The 20,063-nt window shown below is 42.8% G+C and overlaps 1 protein-coding gene and 1 non-coding gene across 11 annotated transcripts in view; one reads left to right on the top strand and one right to left on the bottom strand.

Moving 5' to 3' along the window:
* VPS13D (vacuolar protein sorting 13 homolog D) overlaps positions 1 to 20,063 on the bottom strand; it is a 274,134-nt gene that overhangs the window by 191,533 nt on the left and 62,538 nt on the right. For 9 of the 10 annotated variants that reach the window (XM_025285916.3, XM_025285915.3, XM_006076786.4 and 6 more), the window contains 7 exons: positions 18,803 to 19,025; positions 13,815 to 14,025; positions 11,095 to 11,266; positions 10,804 to 10,916; positions 8,932 to 9,144; positions 2,672 to 2,937; positions 1,423 to 1,556 (listed from right to left, as the gene is read on the bottom strand). In XM_025285916.3, the coding sequence (XP_025141701.3) occupies positions 1,423 to 1,556; positions 2,672 to 2,937; positions 8,932 to 9,144; positions 10,804 to 10,916; positions 11,095 to 11,266; positions 13,815 to 14,025; positions 18,803 to 19,025 (1,332 nt within the window). The remainder of the gene's footprint in view (positions 1 to 1,422; positions 1,557 to 2,671; positions 2,938 to 8,931; positions 9,145 to 10,803; positions 10,917 to 11,094; positions 11,267 to 13,814; positions 14,026 to 18,802; positions 19,026 to 20,063) is intronic. The other variant, XM_025285913.3, reaches the window with a different exon arrangement.
* On the top strand, positions 12,026 to 12,098 carry TRNAG-CCC. Its single transcript has one exon. It is a non-coding gene; the product is annotated as a tRNA-Gly (tRNA).

The raw sequence follows: 20,063 nt of genomic DNA, 5'->3' as shown, positions 1-20,063 counted from the left end.
TACCGTCTGAGCCACCAGGGAAGCCTGGCATTTTCTGGAGCTATTGAAAAGCATATGACACCAAGGTCCTCTGCTGTATTCAACATTAGCTCATTTTGCCTTCTTTACAAATTCTCCCCCAAGGATGTATTAGGGTAGTCTTAAAATTTAGATCCAACTGTGCCACCTTAAGAACAAGACTGAAAGGAGTTTCCAGGAAGCTCGAATATTTTGCCATGGAGTTTTTCTAACATTCTGGAGCAGGAAAGTTCCATTTTCCTTTTTTCTTCCCGGGCCTCTGCTACACAAAACCCAATTGTACCTGACAGTTCATTAATCAATCACCAAACTTTCCCGTTCAAAGCTGGTATTGTGGAGGCTTGGAAAGCAGATGAACTGCAATTTCAGGACCAAGTCACATCACGCTAGCAGGCAAATCCTTCCTCTCACACTGAGGTTTCTTTACATGAGAGATACAAGTGGTAGGGAAGTAAAATCTCCACAGGTTTTATTCAGCTATTTCTGACCAGAAAAAAAAGTACTATCTGCTGCTGAGGGTGGAAGCAATTTTTGTTCCCTCAACCTCTGAAATATCACTGGGAAGAACTGAGCATGAAAAAGTTTAATCATAAATGGGAAGCAAATGATGAGTAACTCTGACCAAATATTCTAGTATTCTAACAAGAGGAATATTAGCAGAGATCGGTGACTTAAGAATATTTGCCAGAGGAGATAATAATCTGCCTCATTTCTCCTTCTGTCTCCACACATCCTGGCTTAAGAAGAGACAGAGCAGTTTTTGCATAATATTGCAGAATGTAATCTTCTGGCTACAAAAGTCATCCCAATGCAAATTATCTCCTTCATGAGACTGAATCAGAGCCATGAGCATCACAATTAGAGATTCGGCCCTTGAGGTCAGGGCCAACTCTCCAGAGGTGCCCTTTAATAGATCAGATATTCCTGGAAGGATAACACGGAAAGTCCCTAACACTTTAGTATCACGTTTCTATAACCAGAAAGCTCTAGGTCTTCGCAAGGACAAGCACTCAATGTGTAGAAGGGGATGCAGGAGAAACAAGGACCCCTTCCTCACCCTCACAAATTAGCCAGGGCCTAGACCCACAGAACCCGGAGGACATGACAAGGAGCCTGTTGGGGAAAGGGGGATTGGAAGAGCTTCCTTGAACATTCTGAGGAAGGCTGGGTCTAAGAGAAAGAGGTACAGTCCCTCCACACATTCACAGCCTGACCCTGGGGGCCTGAATTCACACATTAGAATAAACTGGTAGATGTGAGGAGAAAATGAAGAGAAGAGGGCAAGGGTCCTCTGGTCCCATTAATTATCACCCTGAAGGAAAGTTTAGGAGGTAAAATTATTCTCCAGATGCTTTTCTCTTAAGCCAAACATTGAGTGCTTCAATCAACACAAAGACTTCTTACCTCAATGCCAAACAAACTTCCTGAAAAGGGCCGATCGACAAATCGGGGCTTGTAGGTGAGCACAGTGGTGCCTTTGAGAATGATGGCGTTGGTATCGAAGCAGGATACATCTTCAACGACCACAAACTCCGTGCCTGGAAAGGACAGTATCATCAACTAGGCCAAAGCTGGGAAGTGAAAGCAGCAGGTGTCGTAAACCAGGCAGCACATCGACTGGGTCGGGGGCCGACAGGTCAGCCAGAAAGATCGGATGTCTAGGATGTCTGTCGACATTCTGCCGACACCCTCAGCAGGTCCTGCAGATCTGGCCAGGCGCAGCTGAACCAACAGAGCCCTGCACAGGCATAAGATCGGGACGCACTTTCTCTCTTTAGAATGAAGTTGTACACTAGGTCTCCTGGGAGGCAGAACAGACACTAAGAAGCTCTGGAAACCACCCCTTCTCCAAGCGACAATCTGTTTTAAGTTCCCAGGAAGCAGATTCAGATACTGATGTTGGTCAGGCAGCAAAGAGCACTGGGTCATCTGTGTATATGTTCAGGGTTGTTTTGCTTTTTAAATTGGTAGACACAGACAGTTTTCTATTCATCTGGACATGGACATGGCAAATTTACTTTTTGTTTTCATCAAAAAACATGTATAAACTGAACTTTTGAAACTAAATCTATTTTAAATGCCATGAGCTATCCAGCTTCTTTCAAATCACTGTGCAGGAGATAGCATATATCACAAGCATAACAATAAATACAAATATATGTACAGATGTGCTATGAGAGTCTGCTAGTTAACAAAAACCATGGTAAATCTGTTTATAAAGGAAAATATTCTTTGTGTAAGGCCAGCACCAATCCCCTCATTTATTTATCTTCTAAACTGAGATTTTTCACATACCACTTTTGCCTAAACTCAGTAAGGCACATTTGTTGGGGCCCTGGAGATCAAACAGAAAATTGAAGCCAGATTTAACACTGGGAAAAAAGATCATTGCCCAGGTGGGTACTCAGGCCAGGCACATGCATTAGGGGAGGTCAGAGGAGAGGGACTAGATCTTGCAGCCTTCACTGTGGGCCAGGCAATTCCCATCTGAAAACAGAGGTCAAGAATGTCAACAGTTGTTAGTCTGCAAAACATGGAAACACGTAAGTGTTCGTGTCAAAATGCAGAGGCAACAGAAAAGTCATACTGTAAGACACAAAATTAGCCTAAAATCCAAACCAAGAATAGGTGACTCCCAACTACATACACTTACCTGTTACGTTGACCTTGACCTCCAGGTGCCTTTCAGTGGACATAGGAAGGGAAGACCGCTTGGTAACTACTCCACTTTTCACAGTTTTGGGAATTACAGCAGATTCGCTGCTCGAGTTACGGTGGCGAAAAGGAGTAACTTTAGCTGGCTTCTTAATATCACTGGGGGTATGGAGAAAATCGTGCACCAACAGCAGCCAGTCAAATATGAGAAACACACGGAGATTGTTGAGAACAACTGTGAAACAGGAGGAATCCTTTGTAGACCTACAAGAAAGAAGATCATAAAAATAAAATAGGAAAAGAGGAACATGACATTTCACTAACCTGCAAATATATTACTCAATTTGGGCAGGTGATACTCGAGCATTTTCTTTTTTATTTATTTATTTATTTATGGCTGTACTGGGTGTTTGCTGCCGTGTGGGCTTTTCTCTAGTTGCAGCAAGCAGGGGCTACTCTCTAGTTGCAGTGCTTGGCTTTCTCACTGTGGGGGTTTCTCGTGTTGTGGAGCATGGGCTCTAGAGTACACAGGCTTCCATAGTTGTGACAGGTGGGCTCAGTAGTTGCTGCTCCTGGGCTCTAGAGCACAGACTCGATAGCTGTGGTACACGGGCTTAGCTGCTCCGCACCATGTATGATCTTCCCAGATCAGGGATCAAACTCATGTCTCCTGCATTGGTAAGTAGGTTCTTTACCACTGAGCCACTAGGGAAGCCCTCCAGCATCTTCTAAACTAAGCTTTGAATATCAATAAACTCTGAGCCCGGGTCTAGTAAAACATTCAGTATATGTTTTCAAAAGTCAATCATATTTTTAAACAAGAAGGAATGTATTACAAGAAAGCAGTAGCAAGTATGTCATCCTGCAGTTCTCAGACATCCCCATCTCGGGTGTTTCCATCCCCTGGGAATCATCTGGCAACGTCTGGAGAGATTTCTGTCACAAGTGAAGGGGCTCCTGTAGGCATCTTGTGGGTAGAAATCAGGGATGCAGCTAAACAACCCATAATGTACAGGAGAGCCTTCACAACACGGAATGATCTAACCTACAATGCTGAGTTTGAGAAATCCTGGTGTGGTAGAAAAAGCATGGGCTTAAATCGTGTCACTTAAAAGCTGTGTTATCTTGGGTAAGTTGTCTAGCTTCTCTGAGCCTCTTTCCTCACTTTTAAAAAAATTTTTTATCAGAGTATAGCTGATTTCCTCAATGGCACCCCACTCCAGTACTCTTGCCTGGAAAATCCCATGCACGGAGGAGCCTGGTGGCTGCAGTCCATGGAGTCACGAAGAGTCAGACATGACTGAGCAACTTCACTTTGACTTTTCACTTTCATGCACTGGAGAAGGAAATGGCAACCCATTCCAGTGTTCTTGCCTCGAGAATCCCAGGGACGGCGGAGCCTGGTGGGCTGCCATCTATGCGGTCTCACAGAGTCGGACATGACTGAAGCGACTTAGCAGCAGCAGCAGCAGCAGCAGCAGCTGATTTCCTTATCCAGGGGATCTTCCTGTCCCAGGGGTTGAACCTGCATCTCCTGCATCAGTACACATATTCTTTACCACTGAGTCATCAGCAGGTTCAACTCGGGTCAGGAAGATCTCCTAGAGAAGTAAACAGCAACCCAATTTAATATGCTTCTCTGGAAAATCCCATAGACAGAGAAGCATGGTGGGCTACAGTCCATGGGGCAAAAGAGTCGGACCTGACTTAGTGGGACATGACTTAGCAACTAAAGAACAATAACAAAACAGTTGATTTACATTATGTTAGTTTCTGCTATAGAACAAAGTGAATCAGTTATCCATATACATAAATCCACTCTCTTTTGTAAGATTCTTTTCCCATATAGGTCATTAGTATTGAGTATTGAGCAGAGTTCCCTGTGCTATACACTAAGTCCTCACTAGTTACCTATTTTATATACAGTAGTGTGTGCCTGTCAATCTCAATCTCCCAATTTACCACTCCTCCCCCTTTACCCTGGTAACGAGACGATTGTTTTCTACATCTGTGACTCTATTTTTGTTTTGCAAATAAGTTCATTTGTACCATTTTTTTCAGATTCCACATATAAATAATATCATATATTTATCTTTCTGTTTTCTCACTTATAAACCGAGCAATAATAAAACAGTAAGAGAGAAACCACCAGGCACATAAAAGGTCTGATAAATGTCAGTTCCCTCCACTACAGGCTGTTTCTAAAAGATCAGTGAGGCAGGCACTCTTTCTTCAACGTTAAGATCACTTCTTTATAAACATCAAATTTACATACCTGTACATGATGGTTTCTCTAGCTGGAACTAGCCTGAGACCCCAGATCTTTTGGCCAAAGAGGGAGGACAAATAAGATGGTGTTTACTGTGGCTGACACCCCAAGCACCCTAGAAGTAGAGCTGCAGGAGAGGAGGAGGGGGTACTGGTTTGTTGCCATCATCACCCTCAATTCTATATTTGAGGTGAAAACCCTAGAAGGACTCTCAAGCCTGGCTTCAAGCCATGGTGTGGTCAGGGCCAGGCACCTTCAGTATATTAGTGGGCAGAGATAGGTAAGACAAGAAAAATGGGCAAGGACACCCCTATAGTTTCGGGACTGAACTTTGTTCTGTGAGCCCAAAATCGAATCTGGGGCTCTGGCTACTACACATACCTGCTTCACGGCCCTAAAAGGGGCTTCTATTCAGGAAAAGCTGATTCGGAGATTTTTTTTTAAGGCTGGCTTCTCTAGTCTCTTGTTTCGCCTAAACCTGGCTCACTGCCCCTAGAAAAAGGGCACTGTGGTGCATGTCTCCTTCATACAGACACAGCATTTTTCACAGAAACACTTCACCCTTTTGTAATGGAGAAAAAATGTTGCCCTCAGTAAAATTTTTCCACCCCATTTTGAACACAGATCGTCAGCGTTATGAACTAACTGGAAAGTCAAAGTATGTCTGATCCCTTTTCTGGAAAATATTTCAAGCCTTTAAACACTGTAAAGTGATTTATATTTGACACACAAAATCCCAACAGAAGAGCAATTCTTCTTGAGACACAGAAAGCGTTCAAAAGTTCCAATCAAGAGAACATTTTAACCCTCTCACTAACAACAGTATTTCTGTTAGCAAGAACCAAGGTGGACAACTTTATTATTAGCCTCTGAGAAATTATACATCTTTAGTATATAAATTTATTAATATTTTAAGGCTTCTTGTATATTAAAAATATAATAGGTGGGACAACTCGTTGATATTGAGGAAGCCAGTTCAGTAACAAAGCAAACCGAAAAAAGAAACTGTTTCAGCAGATGGACCAAATGTATGCAAGCCTTCTGTTCAAATAAACATCATCTTCCAACAAAGGCACTGAAAATCACAGCCAGCTTATCATCTGACTGCAATCAGCCCAGTCACTAAAATGTGGTGGCCTTGACAATTGTTAGACAAGACACAGGCTTTAAAATCAGAGGCCCAAGCCTGAGTTCTGACTACTTCACTGACTGGCTGTGTATCCTCAGAAGAGTTACTTAATCCCCTCCAAGCTTCTATGCCTGTATCTGTAAAATGGGGAAGAAGTCACCCACTGGACAAACTTGTGAGAATTAAGTTAAAGGCAAGTAAAGTGCCTAGCCCTTGGTAAGGCTCAGTAAGAAGCAACTAGCATTCCCATTACTAAACTGTTTTAAAATTCATGCAAGGACTTCCCTGACTGTACAGTGAAGAAGAATCCACCTGCCAATGCAGGGTACACGGTTCAATCCCTGATCCAGAAAGATTCTACGTGACACATGACAACGAAGCTTGTGCACCACAACTACTGAGCTCATGCCCTAGAGCTGGTGAGCCGCAACTACTGAACCGCTGTGCTACAACTACTGAAGCCCATACGTCTACGGCCCGTGTTCCACAACAAGAGAAGCCGCCGCAATGAGACGCCCACTCACTGCAATGAACAGTAGCTAGCCCTAGAGCAACTACTAGCCCCAGTGGCAGCTAGAGAAAGCCCATACACAGCAACGAAGACCCAGTGCAACCAAAAATAAAATAATTAATACAATTTTTTAAAAGCTCATGCAAAAGTTTAAATATCTAATTAGGCAGAATTCCTAAACACATATGGAGATTACGACCCCTCCCTAGGAAAACTCAACCCTAAGGAATTCACTGAACAGCACACTGCAATGTCACACATATACAAATAAAAGTACAATTTTGGTGAGTTTTTTTTTTTCCTCTCTTGCCTAACCAAGAAGTTTTCCCCAGCCTTTTTACTTACTGGTTTATATATTTACAACTTATCTGATGACATTAAGCACTAATAGAATGAAACTGACATCAGTTCCAAAGGTCGCCTGTTGAATTTCTATCGACCCTACCTAACTTTTCAGTTTTCAGGTCTATGCCCACTTAGTCAAAAAAGTTTACAGTAGTGTATCATAAAATAACCTAAGCTACATCAGGAATAATTGTAAAAGCTCCCATCTATGCCAAGCAGTAGCCAGAATATCTTGTTTAATTATATGTTGGTGGTGTTCAGTTGCTAAGTCGTGTCCAACTCTTTTCAACCCCATGGACTAAGCACGCCAGACTCCTCTGTCCTTCACTATCTCCCAGAGTTTGCTCAAATTCATGTCCACTGAGTCATGATGCTATCTAACCATCTTATCCTCTGCCTCCCCCTTCATCTTTTGCCTTCAATCTTTCCCAGCATCAGGATCTTTTCCAGTGAGTTGCCGCTTGGCATCAGATAGCCAAAATATACTGGAGCTCCAGTTTCAGCATCAGTCCTTTCAATGAATATTTAGGGCTGATTCCCTTTAGGATTGACTAGTTTGATCTCCTTGATGTCCAGGAGGCTCTCAAGAGTCTTCTCCAGCATCACAATTCAAAAGCACCAATTCTTTGTTGCCCAGCCTTCTTTAGGGTCCAACTCTCACATCCATACATGACTACTGGAAAAACCATAGCTTTGACTACACAGAGTGATGTTTAATTATTGTTGTTGTTCAGTCGCCCAGTCATGTCCGACTCTTTGTGACCCCATGGACTGCAGCATACCAGGCTCCTCTGTCCACCACTATCTCCCAGAGTTTGCCCAAATTCATGTCCACTGAGTCAGTGATGTCATCCAACCATGTCATCCTCTGTTGCCCCCTTCTCCTCCTGCCCTCAATCTTTCCCAGCATCAGGGTCTTTGCTAATTAGTCAGTTGTTCACATCAGATGACCAAAATACTGGAGCTTCAGCATCAGTCCTTCCAACGAGTATTCAGGGTTGATTTCCCTTAAAATGGACTGGTTTGATCACCTTGCTGTCCAAGGGACTTTCAAGAGTCTTCTCCAGCACCACAGTTTGAAAGCATCGATTCTTTGGCACTCTGCCTCTTAATTATCACCTCCTCCCTATGAGGTAGGTACAGTAACTCTTTCCTATTTTATAGTAGATGAAAATGCAGGTGAAGGAGATAAAAAACTTGTCCTTGGACACATTACTAGGAAGTGGTAGATAAAGGTTTTGAGCCCAGATCTATGTGATCCCAAAACCGATGCTCTTTTCACACACAACAGTGCCTCCATAATACCAAGAAGAAAAACATAATCTAGTTCAAGGAGGCTAAAGCTCATTTTACACGGAGAAGTCAGTCATTAAGACCTGCACAGATAACTCGATAATGTAAGTCAACACCACTTCTCTTCTATTATTTCTATAGACCAAAAGACTTTTTCCCCTTACATGAGTATAATTCCTTCCTTCCCCAAGTCGCTTTACATATTAAAAGTCTATAGCTGATGGGGGGGCTTCCCAGGTGGCACAGTGGTAAAGAATCCACCTACCAATACAGGAGACACAGATTCAATTCCTAGGTTGGGAAGATCTCCTGGAGGAGAAAATGGCAACCCACTCCAGTATTCTTGCCAAGAGAATCCCATGGAGAGGGGAGCCTGGCAGGGTACAGTCCATGGGGTTGCAAAGAGTTGGATACAACTTAGGGACTGGGCATGCACGTGCACACACATCTGATAAGGAGGTTGATTTTAAGAATCTGGTTTAATCCTAACTACTTTCCTTAAGGCAACAGAGACATCTTTTGGCCAGTCAGCGAAACTGCATGGTTGCAGGAACACTTAATATACAGTACACTGCACTAATAAGCCATTATTTATTTCTCAAAGATTGCTCAGTCCTTTGATGCTCTAAAGCCTACATGGTGTTGGCCACAGGCCACAGAAGGGCATATGTCATGATAAAGAAAGGCAAGGTCAGGGTCTGGATCTCCCACCTGAAATGCAGTTCGATCTGAATGGAGCCTTGGGTGGTGCTGCTGCTTTTAGAGGGCTGAAAGATGCAGGTGAACACGTTGTTCACACCAGGACTGGTCTTCTGCCCAGCAGAGCGGGTGTCAAAAGCCATCATGGAATGGGAAACCAAGTTAACGGACTTGGTTTGGTTGGAAAAGCTCTCATAGAGCAGTTTACACTTCTTGAAGTCAAATCTACGGGAGAAAGCAGTCAAGACGTTGAACGCTTCCATTTTTCAAAATTACGTACATTTAAGATAAAAGAACAAAACCATAAATATGCCTAAGTTCTATGAAGGAGATAACTTCACTCTGAGATCTGTCACTGATTTTAACAGTCTCCACAAAATGGATCGAAGTGTCACTTTGCCTTGTACCTTCTTTTCCATTTCTAAGGAGACACTCTTGCCCATGGGAACTTCATGGGGAATAACAATATCACATATGTGTTGCATGCTTGGTTCATTAGCATTCTCATTTCTCACCTAAGTTTAGTAAGACTATATATTCGTAATAATCCCCAAGGGTGAGGGTCCCTTTAGGCCTTCATCTGTCAACTCCTGGCCTGCTTGGAGAGTCTGTCTCCACAGTCTGCTGAATCTTTATGCAACAAGTTCCTGGGAACCACCACAACAGTAACACTTCTCATGGAGAGAAGTAATGCAGCTCATCTACCAACAGAAAATGCATCTGCAACTGCCATTTTTTAAAAAACAGGCAGAGCTGCAATGGGCAGCCCTTAATCACTCAGTACCATCATGACAATCCAGACAGAATTACCCTATATTGCAAGAAAGTAAGGTCATAACCAGTCATCAGAAAAAACTGCCGGTTCACAAGATAATCAATCTGGGACCCCAACTCCATCATATCATGTTCTCATTAGTTGAGTTAGATAGCTGGATGAATTTTTAAGGGACAAACAAAACAGAAGACAGTGTGTGTCTCATAGAAAAGTTACTAGCCTGGAAGTGCTATTTTTAAATACGGAACCACTTTTCCAGTCATATGATCTTACACTTGTCAAAAACTATCTGGAGAACAGGAGTAATATCTGCTCAACTTTACTTGACTGTCAAGAGATGAAAATGTTGTCAAGTGTGAAAATACAATGCACTCTTGGGGGTTCTATACCAGTAATCACAAACTCCTGGTCTATAGTAACCAAGAAGACATAAGTTAGTGAACTGCTGGGTGAGCAGATGCCTAATCTAAAGGTTGCCCAAGCTTCCACTCAGCTCCCAGATGCTTCTAATTGAGAACACTGGTCCTCTTCTGCCAAAACTTACAATTCTTCAAAGGAAGCTGAAATCCAAACTTTTTCATGTACAATTCACTAATTCTGGCCAGTGAAGCCATCAACACCAGTGTTCACCAGATAGCTCTGGACTCCCTCGACACAGACACACAGGGAGACTGCTTCCTGACTCTGCACTCACGTGGGACCATGTTCTAGCACCACAGGGCTTACCAGGATCCCACTGCCATTCAAGACCACTCAAAGGCTCTTCTCAGTGGCACAGGAAGCTGCTCTGTCAGCCAGGGTAACTACAATGAGCAGAGCAGCCCAAGACCCATAATGGACAGGAAACACGAGGAGAAAAACATTGTTACTCTTCTAAGTCACTGATATTTTGGAGTGCCTATTACCGCAGCATAACCTCAGCCGTCTTGAGTGATAGATGAATTTAAACTTTTAAAAAGCATTGTGCAGACCAACCAAAAAGCATCCTGCAGGCAGACCACATTCAGCTGTGAACCACCACTCGGCCACTCTGCTCTACACGATAGCACAAGGTGTACAGGATTTCTATTACCATTACTAATAGTAAAACCATATAATCACAGCCATACCTGGCTAGGGACCCAGCAGCTTGTTTTCCTTTTGGATCTTTCAGCTCCAGACTTACATTTACCATATCAATGAGGAAACACATGCACGTGTATACTTCTCCACTCAGAACAGTCTGGAAAAGGAAAATGTTGATCAATTCATAGTTGTCAATCTAAAAATGGAGTTAATGTCATGAAATCTAATTTGCTTGTGGTTCCATCTTCTTTCGCCAGCTGACTCTGAGGAACAGATACACAGGATGATGATCATGAGACCACTAGAGTTACAGAAGAACCTAACGTCACACTCACGTGAATCCTTGGGTCTTGCAAATCATAAGGCCTCATGAATTCCTCTATGGGCTCTCCAAGATTGTTCTCCAATAAACCCCGGATCAGCTTGTACTTGCACAAATCCAGAGAACAGTGGACTGAGGAGAGATTGCCATGGATAGATATGTCTGGCACCGTATGACTTATTTCTCTATGGAAAAAGATAAAAGGTCACTTCCACAAAAAAATCACGAACATTGACACAGCTCACATCCAAATATAAGTGCTAACATGTACTCACCTCCCTTACCAACCAATTAATTTTTAACCTTCAATGACAAAAATGTCATGAGTCCAAGTGAAGCAAGTTAGTACAACTGAGTGTCATCTTTCAGCTACAAAAGGCCATTTTTCTCCCCAAATATACATTTATTAAGTCCCCAAATCTGAGCTAACTAATTGATGAATAAAGAAAAATTTCATAAGACTCAGAAATAACTTACACATTATAGTTAGGAGAGCAATTAAAAAGAAAAAAAGACCAAAGGAAAAGATACAGATACAGAGAACAGAGGAGTGGTACAAAAATAGGTGAAGGGGATTAAAAGGTACAAACCTCCAGCCATAAAATAAACAAGCCATGGGGATATACTATACAGCATGAACAATATGGCCAACGATAACTGCAATGACTTTGTGTGGAAACAGATGGTTACGAGGCTCATAGCAGAGATCATTTCATAATGTGTGCAAATGTCAGATTACCACATAGCTGAGACTAACACATTATTGTACAAGTATATTTTAATAAAAAAGAAAAAATGACAAGCTCTTTATCCATTTAGTGGTAACAAAAGAAAGGAACCAGTGTTTCATAACGAGCCAAGATGGGACACTAGGATAAAACCTCATTTCAAGCTGAGATGGGCAGGCAGGAATGATGTTGAAAATGCCCATGTCAGGGAGGTCTTCCCTAGTGGTCCAGTGGCTAAGACTCTGCACTCCCAATGCAGGGGGCCCAGGTTCGATCCCTGCTCAGGGAACTAGATCCTGCCTGCCGCAACTAAAGATCCCTCATACCACAAAGACCTCAGCGCAGCCAAAAAATAATCTTAAAAAAAAAAAAAATGCCCGGAGAAGGGGGAATATACTTCATCCCAACACTGAAGAGCTTTTTCTCTACCCTCCTAAAGGTGAATCATGGATCCTACAGATGCTATGCTCCAAGTATATAAAGCAGAGGGCCAGGATTTGCAGTTGAAGAGAAATATTAAAAACTACTTTGTCTATGGAGAAAAACCTTCATACAACCAGGTGAAAAAAGACCAGTCATGCAATTAACAAGGAAAAGCTGGAAAGGATTACCAAGAACCCCCTGGGTTGCCAGGTCCAGGGCAGAAGAAGCTGATCAGATACCCTGTGTTTAGTCATCCCCTTCTATCTGGGCTAACAGGGCATAATTACCCGCACATAAACACTGATGGAAGTGGGTGAAGTTTAGATAAGCAGAGCAGTAAAGCACATTTTTTTTTTTTTTTGGAAAGCATTACTTGAAAAGAAAACAAAATGTTCAATTTCTAAATAATGAAGCTCCTCTTAAGACGTCTAAGCCAGTAAAATCAAATACAGCCCATGCCAACCATAACTGAACACCAGCCAGAGAGCACTTGAATAACAAGTAAGAATGAAACACAAAAATCCCAGTGAGAGTGGCTATGCTGTATCATTAATCCAGAGAGAAACAAAACAGTGACACTAAATGATTTGCCCAAACCGATGAACTGCAAAGGGAGTGGCCCAAGAGGGATTAAAATCACACTCTGGAAAAGTAGTGACACTGTTTTTTAAAATGCTGCAAATGAAAATCATTTGCTTTCATTACTTCACAGCCACACCTCATCTCTCCCTGAGGTTAAGATCTGAGTGTTGCTGCTTTCTCCAAAATTAATGCCCTAAACTGAACAGGCATCACACACTGTAACCAGCAGTCCCAGTCCACTGCTGGGGCCAGGGGAGCGTAAGCACTACCAGAGGAACTTGTTAATATGCATCTGAGGCTTGGCCCTGAGAGTCAGCTTCTGCTGGTCTCAGATGGGGTCTGAGTGCATTCCTTTTCAGTAAGTTTCCCAGTCAGATATAGAACTAACTGAGGCCATGCTCCAAACTACAGAAATTAGGCATCCTGTGCTTTGAAGCCAATTAAGAAGGAAATTACAGTCAGTTCAATGGTCTTTATGGAGCACTTTCAGATGGCTAATTGGAGTAAAATGGGCAAAACAGCATCTAAACAGTTACTCTGATTCAGTGGAGCTCCAGGGTAAATATCAATAGCAGGTCCAGAATCTATTGCATTTGAAACACAGAATCCGAATGTCACTTCTTCCAAATACTTCTTCCGTGCCATCACTACCTCCCTTCTGCCATCGAAATCCATGCTAAATTCAGGTCCCTTACTCTTTGTTTCTAAGGCACCTACTGTCATCCTACAATACAGTTTAAAATTTAATCAAACACAAAATTAGAATCATATACTTAACTTCCTATATCCCTCAACAAAATGCAAGCTCCATAAAGGGAGAAGTTTTTTCTTTCATGATAGGAGCCCTCATGTCTAGCAGATGGTAGGGACTCAACATATATTTGTTACATACATGAAAATGTAAGTGAATACCCATGCCCTTCCAGACCTAACAGCACTGATTTCCAAGCTATCACAGTTCTACTTACAATAGATAGTGATTTGAAAATAAACCACTCACTTGTCCAAATTCCTTTCCACCTGCAATTTCAGCCTACAGGGCTCGGTCAAGAGGCTTCCTCCTGTCTGTCGCACGAAATAGGAGGGGAAGATCAGGTCTCCGCTGCTGTCTTCTGAGACCCTGGAATACTCTCGTGGGTGTCTCTCTGCAGCAAAGATGTCCATGTCTTGGAGATCGACAACAATGCAATCCAGCAGACACACGTGGTCTTCTACATGGAACCAAGGAAAGGGAGACAATGAGGAAGATGGGACTCAGAAGGGGCTGGTCCAGAAAAAAACTAAATAGCCCCGAAATGTTCTTTCTGTCTTTGGAAAATGTTTAGATCAGTCTCCACTCTGGCACCAAGACCTCCCTCCTCAACTCTCCATGTGCTGGACATTGCCTACCTGCCCCTCGCACACAGGCACAAACCAGGCCACATCCTCCCAGCGTTTCACTGCTGTCCCGAGACACTGACAGAGGCTAAAGGGCTTATGACCAAAAGGACTTAACATGCATCCCTCCCAAGGAGATCCCACAGGGGTCTTGTGTAGAGATGATGTTACCCAAAGGTTTACAAAATTTTCCACAGCAAAGTGCTTTTTCCAAACAAATATCACACGTAACCATTTCCACTAGCGCCACCTAATCCAAACCACCACCATTCTTGCCTAGACCACCATAAACTCCCCTCCAACATACCCATTCCATTCCAGTCTGCCCTCACAAAACCATTCTGCTCACAAAATACCTCAGTAATCCTTAAAAAAATGACTGAGACCAAAACATTCCCTTCCTTTATATGCTTTGATGACTGAGTTTAATCCACAGTTCTTTCTGTGAAACTCTCCTAAATCCCTTGAAAGCCCTGCATAAAAAGCCCACTGCCTACTTTTCCAACCTCATCTCAACCCATTCTCCACCTTGCCCATGAAGCTGCCGGCTCACTGGTCTTTGTTTTCCCCCATGTGCCAGGCTCTTCACTGTCTGAAGTCTTGCCCACAGCATCACCCTCCTCTCTCCCTCTCTGTTCTTTCCCTCTTACCACTCTGTCTTTCCCATGACATTTATCTTCAGTTCAGTTCAGTCACTCAGTCACGTCCAACTCTTTGCGACTCCATGAACCACAGCACGCCAGGCCTCCCTGTCCATCACTAACTCCCGGAGTCCACCCAAACCTATGTCCATTGACTCGGTGATGCCATCCAACCATCTCATCCTCGGTGGTTCCCTTCTCCTCCTGCCCTCAATCTTTCCCAGCATCAGGGTCTTTTCAAATGAGTCAGCTCTTCGCATCAGATGGCCAAAGTATTGGAGTTTCAGCTTTAGTATCAGTCCTTCCAATGAACACCCAGGACTGATCTCCTTTAAGATGGACTGGTTGGATCTCCTTGCAATCCAAGGAACTCTCAAGAGTCTTCTCCAACACCACACTTCAAAAGCATCAATTCTTCGGCACTCAGCTTTCTTTATAGTCCAACTCTCACATCCATACGTGACCAATGGAAAAACCATAGCCTTGACTAGACTGACCTTTGTTGACAAAGTAATGGCTCTGCTTTTAATTTATCTTAATCTGTCCTTATTTAGATGCTTATTGGCTTTCTCATATCATTCACAAGGTGGCAGGAACTATGTCTAATAGCTTGTTACTATATAGGAGAACAAAACCCTGAACACCTAGATTAGGCAGGCACTAATTAAATTAGCTCTTGCCTCATTACTGTATGGATAAATAAGTGAAAGAGACAAAAGTAGAACTGATCTCATAGAAGGGGATAAGGGACAGGAACAAAGGGCTTCATAATTCCCAAGGGTTGTCATGGAATCCTAGGGATATAGAAGCAATATGAAAACCACTGCCTTAACCCCATCTTAATCACAGACAGAATTCCAGAAACAAACAGCTATTTGGGAGGTAAAATATGGTCAGGAAAGAGATATTTCTATAAAACACCCCAGTAAGAACCTACAATATAGCTAAGGGAACTCTACTCAGTGCTCTGTGGTGACCTAAATGGGAGAGAAATCCAAGAGAGAGGGGATATATGTATACATAGAGCTGATTCACTCTGATGTACAGTGGAAACTAATACAACATTGTAAAGCAACTATACTCCAATAGAAATTAATTTTAAAAAAAATTCCAAATCACTTCCTAATAGGCTTCCAAATATATGTACTATTGTTGTTCAGTCGCTAAGTCATGTCTGATTCTTTCACGATCCCAAAGACTGTAGCCTGCCAGGCTCCTCTGTCCATGGGATTTCCCAGGCAAGATTACTGGAGTTGGTTGCCATTTCTTTCTCCAGGGGATCTTCCTGACCCAGGGATCTAACCCACGTCTCTTGCATTGCAGGTGGATTCTTTACTGCTGGCCCATGTACCTCTGGCCTCAATTCCTAATCATCACTATTATCAGAACAACAACAACAGAAGATTCATGTACTGACTGGCCTTATGTACACACCCAGCTTGCCCCACCCCCCTACCCCATGCTGTGAGTGTCCATTATGTATATAGATTGGTTGGTGATATCATGCAGGTTAAGACTTCAGGCTCTGGAGATAGACTGCCTAGATTCATAGTACCATTTACCACGTACATTGACATGACTATGGGCAAGTTACTCAATCTCTCTGGGTCTCTTGGTTACCGGTTCAAAAATTCTGGGTCTCTTTGTCTATAACACAGGGATAAAAATAAAACCCTATAGGAGTATCATGAGGATAAACTGCAAACATTTATGAAAAAATGTGCCACGATGTCTGGCATGTAGTAAATGTTCAATACCCAGTCTTCTGATGAGGATTACAATAATCTCCTTGAATCATCAATGTAACCATAAACCCCTTTGCTGTCTTCTCTGGGACAACAAGGTACCACAAGGGATTAACCGTTCTTTATATCCATCCAACATATCCCTCAGTTAGCGTCCCACATCTCTCAAAGTTCAACCACACTGGACTGACTTCACCAGTGGATTCTGGTGGTAAATCATATTCTGCTTCCCAAACTCCTTGGAGCAACACCTCACTTATCCAATCCACACTGTCTGGAAAAACCAAAAGGTCAAAATCAAGACTCTCATCTGGAATGGCTAACTGTCAAATTCAATAGAGGCACACCAATAACTGGGTGGTTCATGTCTTTCAAAAATTGCTACTTATGGTATTTCTGCTGTTACCTATTTTTCAGGATTTTTATTTCTCCAGAATTAACCAGTGACTTGAAGGGATAGTGTCTAAAAGGTCACTCGCAAGGATGTGCCTAAGGATGCAGGAATTACTCTAGGTATACTAACACCATCTGGTGGCAACTATCTTGACAAGCCCTTAGAGACTACCTGAATCTCTTTATTTATATTGCATTTTACTATTTGGTTTGTTCTTAAACTCTTTTTTTTTTAATTTATTTATTTGGCTGTGTCGAGTCTTAGCTGCATGCAGGATCTTCACTGCATCACACAGAATCTTTCGTTGCATCAAGTGAGAGCTTTAATTGCTGATCCAGGTCTGTCTCATTGTGGTGCATGGGCTCCAAAGCCTATGGGCTAAGTACCTGCATGTGGGCTTAGTTGATTCCAGGCATGTGGGATCTTAGTTCCCTGTCCAGGGATCAAACCCACATCCCCTGCATTGCAAGGAAGATTCTTAACCACTGGCCCATCAGGGAAGTCCCTATATTTTACTAATTTAATCTTACATCTACTTCTGCTTCATTGATTATGCTAAAGCCTTTGACTGAGTAGTTCACAACAAACTGGAAAATTCTTAAAGAGATGGGAATACCAGACCACCTTACCGGCCTCCTGAGAAACCTGTATGCAGGTCAAGAAGCAACAGTTAGAACCAGACATGGAATAACAGACTGGTTCAAAATTGGAAAAGGAGTACATCAAGGCTATATATTGACACCCTGCTTATAACTTGTACGCAGAGTACATCATGTGAAATGCCAGACTGGATAAAGCACAAGCTAGAATCAAGATTGCCGGGAGAAACATCAATCACCTCAGATATGCAGATGACACCATACTTATGGCAAAAAGCAAAGAGAAACTAAAGAGCTTCTTGATGAAGGTGAAAGAGGAGAGTGAAAAAGCGGGCTTAAAACTCAACATTCAAAAAACAAAGATCTTGGCATCCGGTCCCACCACTTCATGGCAAATAGATGGGGAAACATTGGAAACAGTGACAGATTTTATTTTCTTGGACTCCAAAATCATTGCAGATGGTGACTGCAGCCATGAAATTAAAAGATGCTTGCTCCTTGGAAGAAAAGCTATGACCAACCTAGGCAGCATATTGAAAAGCAGAGACATTACTTTGCCTACAGAGGTCCATATAGTCAAAGCTATGGTTTTTCCAGTAGTCATGTACAGATGTGAGAGCTGGCCAATAAAAGAGGCTGAGCACCAAAGAACCGATGCCTTCGAACTGTGGTGCTTCTGGAGAAGACTCTTGAGAGTCCCTTTGAGTGCAAGGAGATCAAACCAGTCAACCTGAAAGGAAATCAACCCTGAATACTCACTGGAAAGACTGATACTGAAGCTGAAGCTCCAATACTTTGGCCACCTGATGTGAAGAGCTGACTCACTGGAAAAGACCCTGATGCTGGGAAAGATTGAAGGCAGGAGGGGAAGGGGATGACAGAGGATAAGATGGTTGGATGGCATCACCAACTCGATGGACATGAGTTTGAGCAAGCTCGGGGAGTTGGTAATGGACAGGGAAGCCTGGCATCCTGCAGTCCACAGGGTCACACAGAGTCAGACATGACTGAGTGACTAAACAACAACAATGCTACTTTAGAAGTCATCCAATCCTAATCTACATCCTAAAACTCTAAAGCCTTCTAAATGAGTATCAGAATCAGATGATTACTAAAGACACGCTACCACTTTGTTAGCATCTACTTGAACGGGATACAGCGCCCCTTAGGATCCCGCAATGGTCTCATGAATTTCTCCTCCTTCCTCATGCAGCTCCTCTCTCCTCCTTTACCTGGACTGCTGGAAGCTCGGCCGACAGAGGGTGTGGCTGGCTGCCCTTGCTGCTTGGTCGAGGTGCTGGGCACAGACTCACTCTTCAAGCTGCCTCGACTCATTCCAGCAGGAGGCATCATGATCAGCCCCTCGGAGTGGGTCCCCTTCAGGTCCTCCATGCTTGTCATTTTCCTCACACTGCGCTTGGGAGTACCAGTTGGGGAAGATGAAGGCACAGACTCCTGGGAGGAAAGAAAAGAAAACTAGCAGCAGGAATGGGGGTGGTAACTCTATCTACTATCCTGGAAGTTCCTTCCCAGTCCTGGACTCTTCAAAGACTCTATGCCACATGGTATTTCCCAAGTACCCCAGATCCCATAAACAAAAGGGCCACAGGGTCATGATTCTTTCTTCCATGTGTAATTCTCTGCAGAGACATTACATATAATTCAGTACCCGTTGAAAACTCTGCCAATTTTGCAGGAACATATTTTATCTTTTGGGCTTCCCTGGTGGCTCAGAGGTAAAGAATCTGCCTGCCAATGCAGGAGACACAGGTTCGATCCCTGGGTTGGGAAGACCCTGGAGAAGGAAATGGCAACCCACTCTAGTCTTCTTGCCTGGAAAATCGCACAGACAGAGGAGCCTGGCAGGCTACAAACCATGGGGTTGCAAAGTGTCAGCAACAACTTGGCAACTGGAACATGTTATCTTTTGGCTTAAGAGTAAATGTCAAGATACTAATTACTGGTGGTTTAATCTAGGTCAATACAACAAAGGCAAATTTCTCAGCCATACAATATACTGATGATTTGCTGGAGGGGAAGGACTCTTTTTTCCTAAGAAAATGCATCTAACAGCAATATGGAATGAAGCCCCTCTAATGTGTTTGTACATTCTAGAAGTCTCCCCTCTCAGGTTTACATTTCTCATCTAAGTAACTGTAAATGGAAAACACAGGCAAGCCATTCCTATCATGTTTCTGTTCAAGGGCATAAAAATTAAGGGCAAATACAGAATAAAATTAATTCTGTAACTCTACTGAAAATATCACATGCTTTTCTTACATATCTAGTACCTTCAGTTAATTGCTAACAGAGCAAATCTTTTTCACCAGAATGGTTCAATAACTGACATTTAAACTTTGCATGGTTCCTTCCCTCAAGACTCACAGCTACATATCCTTATAGTTTCTGCAGCATCAGTTTGTTCTCATCTATCCATTCTCACTAGTAAGCTGGAAGGACAGGAAGACTCCCAAGGACTGCTTTATATGTATA

This window comes from Bubalus bubalis, chromosome 5, assembly GCF_019923935.1.
Source record: "Bubalus bubalis isolate 160015118507 breed Murrah chromosome 5, NDDB_SH_1, whole genome shotgun sequence".
NCBI lineage: Eukaryota > Metazoa > Chordata > Mammalia > Artiodactyla > Bovidae > Bubalus > Bubalus bubalis.
Note: the sequence above shows the minus strand (reverse complement) of the source record. Positions and strands in the feature narration are given on the sequence as shown.